This window comes from Nestor notabilis, unplaced genomic scaffold, assembly GCF_000696875.1.
Source record: "Nestor notabilis isolate BGI_N333 unplaced genomic scaffold, ASM69687v1 scaffold26509, whole genome shotgun sequence".
Lineage (NCBI taxonomy): Eukaryota > Metazoa > Chordata > Aves > Psittaciformes > Psittacidae > Nestor > Nestor notabilis.
In genome coordinates, this window is record NW_009945470.1 from 1 (window position 1) to 8,302 (window position 8,302).

General features: G+C 44.5%; 1 protein-coding gene across 1 annotated transcript; it reads left to right on the forward strand.

Moving 5' to 3' along the window:
- Window positions 1-75: 75 nt before the first annotated feature.
- Window positions 76-7,614, forward strand: LOC104400693 (T-complex protein 1 subunit zeta). Its single transcript, XM_010022900.1, has 13 exons — window positions 76-133; window positions 2,150-2,284; window positions 2,878-3,051; window positions 3,215-3,318; window positions 3,860-3,970; window positions 4,508-4,667; window positions 4,930-5,012; window positions 5,410-5,506; window positions 5,912-6,059; window positions 6,366-6,499; window positions 6,613-6,715; window positions 7,016-7,088; window positions 7,254-7,614. Exons 1-13 carry the CDS (start codon window positions 131-133, stop codon window positions 7,324-7,326), a joined length of 1,398 nt encoding a protein of 465 aa, XP_010021202.1. The 5' UTR covers window positions 76-130; the 3' UTR covers window positions 7,327-7,614.
- Window positions 7,615-8,302: the final 688 nt, after the last annotated feature.

Consider the following 8,302-nt stretch of genomic DNA (forward strand, 5'->3'; position numbering starts at 1 on the left):
ATGCGGGCCCTGGGGCGGGCACGGGTGGTGGGGCCGGGGCGCTGCTCACCCGCCTCGTGTCGCCCGCAGGCTGGTGTCGGCCTCTGGGGATATCAAGCTGACCAAAGATGGCAACGTGCTGCTGCAGGAAATGGTGAGCTGGTTCTGGTGCTCCCGGCGGGGGGGGGGGGGAACCTTGGGTATGGCCTTTGGGTGCCTGTGGCTGGGGGCCACCACGTTCTGCGTAGCCCCTGCATGTCTGTGGCGTGCACCACTGTGCATGGAGGGCTCAGTGCCTTGGGAGGAAGGTAAAGTGCAGCGTTGTAGGTGTTGAATGAAGTTTCTGTTATAATCTGGCAGTTTAAAAGGAAACGTGTTAAAATAACAATATTGGCACTTCTGTCATCTTCTGCTTACAGAAAGCATTCTTCGGTGGTGCTTGAGCAGTTTAAGATAGTGGAGTTTGCCATGGGTGCATGGCCTGGGAAGTGTTCAGAACTAGGAGACAGATGCAGCCCAAACCTCTTGCATGTTGAGTCAGGAGGTGTCTCACAATATCCACACTGTAGGGGTGAAGATTACAGGAGGGGTGATGCTGTTCTGCCACTCACTGCACTGGGTCTCGCATGCTGGGAGCCAGCCTCATGGTTGGGTCCTGGTGCTGTTGGCTTGTAATGTGCCTCCAGCTGAGCATGGCCTGTTACTGCCTGTGGAGTACTGCACTCTGCTAGCTGTTGTAATTCAGCATGAAGTGTTGAAGTTCATGTACACAGTGAGCTGGGAGACAGGAAAAAGATTGTTAAATTGGTTCTTTCGTACTAGACGTAGTGCTTTAAAGGAAATAATAATTAAAAGGTATATGGCAGAAGAAATGGTCCCATTAGATTCTATCTCACTCTCTCTACTCACCCACCTGGACTGCTGTGTTCAGCTCTGGCTGCCCCCAACATAAGAACCATGCGGACCTGCTCAAGTGAGTCCAGAGGAGGCCATGAAAATGCTCAGAGGCTGGAGGACCTGTGCTATGGGGAGACAGGCTGAGAGTTGGGCTTGTTCATCCCAATTAAGAGAAGGCTCTGGGAGAGAGACCTTTGAGCAGCTTCCAGTGCATAAAGGGGTCAATAAGAAACCTGGAGAGGGGCTTCTTATAAGGGCAGGTAGGGACAGGACAAGGGGGAATGGCTTTAAACGGAGATTTAGATTAGATATTAGGAAGAAGTTCTTCACAATGAGGGTGCTGAGGCGCTGGCACAGGGTGCCCAGAGAAGCTGTGGCTGCCCCATCCCTGGCAGTGTTCAAGGCCAGGTTGGACACAGGGGCTTGGAGCTTCTTGTGGAAGATGTCCCTGCCTGTGACAGGGGGTTGGAACCAGATGAGCTTTAAAGGTCCTTTCCAACCCAGGACTTTAGTACAATTACTAAGCACCAGTCTTTCAACTGTAGGTACCTTTCTGTAGGTTCATAGGCTTCAGCCTACTTTAAGATACTCTTCAGGCAATCAAAGGGGATGCTAAGTGATGTGTGTGTTCTCTGTAAGTAACCCAAGGTCACATATGGTGGTTGTGAAGTCTGGCTGGGCAAGCATGATCATAGAATCATAGAATAGTTAGGTTTGGAAAAGACCTTAAGGTCATCTAGTTCCACTAGATGCTATTATGCTCATAGCTGGAACACCAAGTGCACTACTTAGCAGAGCAACTGGCAAGAAACAAACTAACTGAATGTTCTTTAGTTTCATAAGTAAAATAAACTGCCAAAGGAATAGCAAACCAGCGAGGACATGTACAGCAGTCATCATGCAGAGATTCCTAAACTAGCTCTAAAAATGCTGGGTTTAGTGCCAGCAGCAGTCCAGTTGTGATGGTGCATCCTTTGCCTAAAGGAGAGAAAAGCTCTGTCAGGCTAATCATGACGTGATGACTAGTTTGGCCCTCAGCACTCAACATTTCTGTGTATAGATGCATAATCTGAGGGGGGAATTAGTGTTACATGGATTAATTCAATCCATTTATTGTCAAAATTACTGGTGTTCCTTGTTGAAACCTGCTGAATTGACATGAATCGTGAAAACACCGACTAGTTCTTAAAGACTTTGTTTAGCTGATTGCAGATTACGTGCTTCCTGTACCAGTGCAGAAAGACTTACTGCTCAGCTTCTTGTTTTTGTTTAGCAAATACAACACCCTACGGCCTCCTTGATAGCAAAAGCAGCAACAGCACAAGATGACATCACTGGAGATGGCACCACCTCAAATGTCTTGATCATTGGTGAGCTCCTAAAGCAGGCAGACCTCTATATCTCTGAGGTATGTATGCAGCATTTCTTTGGTAGGTGGACAAGTCATAAGCTTCATCTGAGACCATTCAACTTGTTTTGTTGGATGCTTAATACTCTTAAGTCAAACGTGAAAGTGAATCTGTGTTTCTGCTTTAAAATGTGTGTATCACAGAACTTGTAAAAAGGGGGAGAAGCTGGAGTGGAGGACTTGTTTAAGACCACTTACTGACACTGTAGCTTTTGATAAGGTTTTGTCTGATACCTGCTGTTACTTCTGTGTTGTGCGAGTTAAAATGCTGCTTTTATTTCTGTGTTAACAAGGAGATGTTCCCTGATAGCAGGTATTTTGGATGTTGCAGTTACAGAATAGGTGTTTGTACTGCACAGTGAACACCCAAGTGTGCTTTGTAGTTCCCTTGGTTTCAATTCTGTGCTAGAGGAATCTGTACTTTTCCTCTGCATTGGAAGGATTTGCATTCCTTTTATATGTATTCAGAAGGACAGTACATTTTCTTGTCTTTGTAGGATGTTTTGACACGGAGTGTTGAAAGTGCAGGTTCTGTTTCAGGAGAAAGTACTATTTTGTCTTCTGCTGTCTAGTGATTTCTTTCCTTGTTCTAGGGTTTGCACCCTAGAATAGTAGCAGAAGGATTTGAGATTGCAAAGGAAAAAGCACTTGAAGTTTTGGAGCAGGTGAAAGTAACCAAGGAAATGGACAGGGAGACCCTTATAGATGTTGCCAGAACATCCCTCCGTACTAAAGTTCATGCAGAGCTTGCTGACATCCTCACAGAGGTAGGTCTGTGTCTTCTGCCTCTTTTAGTGTGAAGAGGCCCAGGTTTTACAGAGCTGGTGATTATTACTTGAGTGAAAGGTGGATGGAAAGATGTGAACTTGCACCTTGGAAGACTAATGGTTGTCTTGGGGCTTTTCCCCCACCCCCTTCCCTCTCTTCCAGGCTATAGTAGATTCTGTTTTGATAATCAGAAAACCAGATGAGCCTATTGACCTCCACATGGTAGAGATTATGGAGATGAAGCACAAATCAGAAACTGACACAACGTAAGTAATGAGAATCTTTGAGCTTCAGTTTAATGGTGCCCTGATCTTTGAGTAGTTTGTGGGGAGTTGTTTTCTTTTTAGAACTTGGATTTTTGAATAGCAAAGGGTAACACTGGCTTAGGCTTTTACACAGCAACTTGAATAAATACTTTATTTTCTCAGTCAGTGTCTGTAGCTCATTTATGCTTTAGGCTTGTATCAGTCCATTACAAGTACAAAATAGCGTTGGATGAATGGAAACTGGGTTGTAGTCATCTAGTTGGAAATTCCATAGGCATGGATGAATTCTGCACTAGCTTTCCTCAGTAGCTAATGCAGTCAGACACTATGCCAGAATAAATTCCTTTTTCACACTGCCTGGTATGCTTTTTACGTGAGTGGGCATGCCTTTGGAAGTGGAATACATGGTTGTTAACTCCCAACACAGGCAGTTTGTGTTCGACAGTGCAGCTGATCCACTTTCTGACTTGCCTGCACTTCCATGAAATGTGTGTCTCCTGTATGTGTGTGTTGACATACAAAACGCTTCCTAATCTTTCAGGCTGATCAGGGGGCTGGTTTTGGACCATGGTGCTCGTCATCCTGACATGAAGAAAAGAATGGAAGATGCTTATGTTCTTACGTGCAATGTATCTCTAGAATATGAGAAAACGTAAGTACACAGCAACAAGGTAAGGAGCAGAAAATGCTCCTGTCTTCTAAAACTTGTTTAAGGTGTGCTTAAGTAAGAACCAAAAAGACTGTGTAGGCTTTTCCACAGCAAGGCAGGTAGTGTAGAAGGTGGAATGGAAGAGGTAGTGCTCCTTCTGCAGTCCTCTTTTGGGAAAGGGAAGCTAGTGGCTGAGAAAATGCCTTTGAGAGGCAGAGCTTCATAGTGGGTTTTGGTTTTGTTATTGAAGAAAAAGATGGAAGACCTTCCTTTCTTGGGTGTAACTTTATATTTTAGAGCAACATCTAAATACGTAATTTGGAGTTTGCTAAGTTTCAAATATGTGCCTTATTTCTTGCAATGGAAAAGCTCTGAACCAGAGATTATGCTGGTCTGGGACAGGGGAGTGCCTTGTTTGTTCTATATTCATTTCTTTAGAATATTGCTGAAAGGAATGATACTTAAGTTTATTTCTACAGCATAGAGGAGAGTTTTCTTACTGCTTTTTCAATATTGTTGTGGGGTTTTTTCCTCCTTTAGAGAGGTGAGCTCTGGATTCTTCTATAAAAGTGCTGAAGAGAGAGAGAAGCTTGTGAAGGCAGAAAGAAAATTTGTTGAAGACAGAGTGAAAAAAATCACAGACTTCAAAAGAAGAGTCTGTGGCAGTTCAGATAAAGGATTTATTGTGATCAACCAGAAGGTGAGATGAAGGATATAACTAGCTAGAAAAATGAATTTGAAATGCTGGCTGTCTTGGCCAGCCGTGTGCTATTTGACTCCCTTTGTGTACCATTCTGCAGACAGAAATAGCTGAAATTAGGGTGATGTACTTATGCATGTATGCATACAGTTCCTATTTGAGATCTTTAAGTCCTGGGGGAGAACTTACTCATTAGTGTTAGATTGAGAGAGAGTGTGTTTAGCTTTTTCTTTATCCTGATTGTCACTTCCTTTATTTCTAGGGAATTGACCCTGTTTCCTTGGATGCACTTGCAAAAGAAGGAATAGTTGCTTTGCGGAGAGCTAAAAGGAGGAACATGGAAAGGTCAGTTCCTGGGGAGAGGAGAGGGTTAAATAACATGCTTTTCCAAACCTGAGCAGTGACTCAAGTCTGGCTTTTAAGGACATGTACTAAAAAGTCCATTTCGATCTCTCCAGCTCTTGGTGGTGTTACTTAGTGGTAGTTTGTACAACCTGTAGAGATGTCAGTTCAGCACACTGGGTGATGCAGGAATTGGAGCTGTCTCACTCTTCACATCTAGATGCCTGTAGAGGAAACTTAATTCTACAAGCTTGTTTTTGTGAAGAGCCTCTTTCATGAACAGAACCAATCTGCTCCAAGCAGTGTGGTGTTCTGCATGCTGAAGTACTGCTGTCACATTAGTGACTTCAGGTAGTACTTGATACAAAGCAAGTGCTGAGCTGTACACATTCTTTCTCAGATTGACCCTTGCATGTGGTGGTACTGCCATGAATTCCTTGGACGATCTCACTCTTGACTGCCTGGGACATGCAGGGCTTGTCTATGAGTATACGTTGGTGAGTATGACACAGCTTTCAGCTGAAGGCAGGTTAAGTACACCTCACTTGGTGCCACCTTTTCTTTTGTCTTAATACATCCATGCATGGATTTTTCTTACATGTTTTAATAGTTTTATTGGAGCGTGAATAGAGGCTGGTGGCATTTCACATCCCAGTGTCCCACTTGTAAGTGAACATCTACCTGGATGTTTGCTCTTATGGTAGTGTATTTTCCTCTTATTTCCATACTGTGCTCTTCATATCTGTAAAGTTGAAAAAACAGAAATAAGGTTCTTACGCTTCTCATCACTTTCTCAAATGCTTTGAGTGCAGAACCGAATCTGAAAGTGTTCAATTTTTCTTACTGTGTGTATACATTGAGCAAATTACGACATGAATATGTAACCCTGTGGTTTTTCACAGGGTGAAGAGAAATACACCTTTATTGAGAAATGTGACAACCCCCGCTCTGTCACCCTGTTGATCAGGGGACCAAATAAGCATACGCTCACACAGATCAAGGATGCAGTAAGAGATGGTCTGCGTGCTGTTAAAAACGCTATTGAGGATGGTAAGTCTCTCCTCTGTTTAGGGGTATTAAGGATCTTCTGTTGAAACCTTGAAAGCAGTGAATTTTCTATCAGTTTCATTGGTATCCCATGCAGCCAGACACCAAGCTCAGTGTGTTGCAGTGTGAAGTGCTTTCAGTTAGCATTACTGTTCTTATCCATTGTACTCAGAAGTAGTTAACTGTGTAAGTACTTACCTCATCAGACACAAGCTGTCTTCCAAAAGGTAAAGGAAGAGGTCAAACTGTACTGTTTAAATTGGGATAGGTGCTGATTGTGAAGTCTCACTGTCGAGTTTTCCCTTGCAGGATGTGTGGTTCCAGGAGCAGGTGCACTAGAAGTGGCTGTAGCTAATGCTCTTCTTAAACATAAACCTAATGTAAAAGGAAGAGTCCAGCTTGGAGTTCAGGCTTTTGCTGATGCTCTGCTCATCGTTCCTAAGGTACGAGGAACTCCTGAATAAAGTGGCTTTAAAGCACGCCAGGACCCATCGCGTTTCCTGCTGGAGGTCTCTCTTAATTAACAACATGAATTAATGTGTCTGTTCTCTTGCAGGTTCTCGCTCAGAATGCTGGTTATGATCCCCAGGAAACACTAGTGAAGGTTCAGACGGAGCATGCGGAGTCGGGACAGCTCACTGGGGTTGATCTGAACACTGGTAAGAACTTCCGCAACTAATGGAACGATGCTCTAGTAAGAACTTGTCATGGATCAACTACATGAAGAATAAAGTTGCTCTGACTGCAGACAGCTATCCCTCTTCCCATAAAAAGCTGTGCAGGTGTCCTGGTGCTGCAGGCTTGGCACGCTGGGATACTTAAATGTATTCTGTTAAGTTCCTTGTGAAGATAAAGGACATGGTAGCACTGCTGGATGTAGCAATATCACATGTTAGACAGTGGAAGGTCTTTGAATTCTATGAGTCTGTTATTTAAAGACCATTGTACTTCTTTTGCAGGTGAGCCAATGGTCGCTGCAGCAGCTGGAATCTGGGATAATTACAATGTCAAAAAGCAACTGCTTCATTCGTGGTAAGTGTTAACGCTATTTTTCACTTCATATGGGTGTTTGATCATTGATAACATGGAATGGAGGGATCCTGCATAGGGCAAACTGTCTGGAAAGGTGGAAATGAAGCTGAGTTGTCTTTGAACTCTGTCCAGTGGCTCTTCTAACACTATTTGTTCTATTTCTAGCACGGAGATCGCTAGCAACATTCTCTTGGTGGATGAAATAATGCGAGCTGGACTGTCTTCTCTTAAAGGCTGAGTTGGATCTGTTATTGCAGGATGGTGGTCAGCTCCAGAAGTGCCCCATGGAATGTTTGTAAGAAATCCACTCAAAGCTGTGTTTTCCTTGGCTGTGGTGGATTGTCCCAGCAACGAAAGCTCCTCTGCTGTCACGGGCAGCCCCTCTTTGGTAAACATGTGGCCACTCAAAATAATAGCAACTTGATCAAACATTTGGCTCTAAAAATCAGTTATTTATTTTTCATTTCACTGATGTGTACAACTGAAGTTGCTTTTCTTTTTACCCAATAAACTGTTATGTTCTGTGCTTCAGAGTCTTGGGTTATTTAAAACTTCACCATCCTTAGACCAAGGTTGGGAACATTCTGGTTCCAGCTGCAGACCTTCACTTCTGGTTTCTGGCTCTCAAGGGCAGTGTCAAAATACAGGGGAAGGGGAGCCCTGGCTCAGACCTGAAGTCTGTGCACTCAGTTGTAAAACTGAGTTACATTGATAGCTTTGTACTTACAACTGGAACTGAGTGAGTTAACCTGGGTTTGAGGAGTGGTGAAAGACCCAGTGAGTTAACCTGGATTTGAAGAGTGGTGAAAGACTCAGTGTGTGTTGTTACAACAGGGTGGTTGGTTTTGGCACTACTACGTTATTTATGGACAACTAGTGCTATAAACCAGCTTGGGGTAGAGCTGCACCTTCAGGTCGAGCCCGTGCAGGCAGGCAGCTGGGGTAAAGGGGAGGAGCGGGTTCCTGCCTTCCTAAATCACCTTCCTTAATCCCGACTGTGCTCCCCTGAACCTCAAATAACAAACACCACCCTAACCTCTCTAGCACCCACCTTTCGCCTGTGACACCCCGGTGGCTCAGGAGGACGGTGCTTGTGTTGGTGTCCGCGCTACCGGGAGGGGTTTCAGCCCTCACGCCTAATCACGGTGCAGTCAGCGCCCCCCTCCCAAGCCCAACCACGCGGTCGCTATCCCGGAACACGCGCGGGCTGCCGG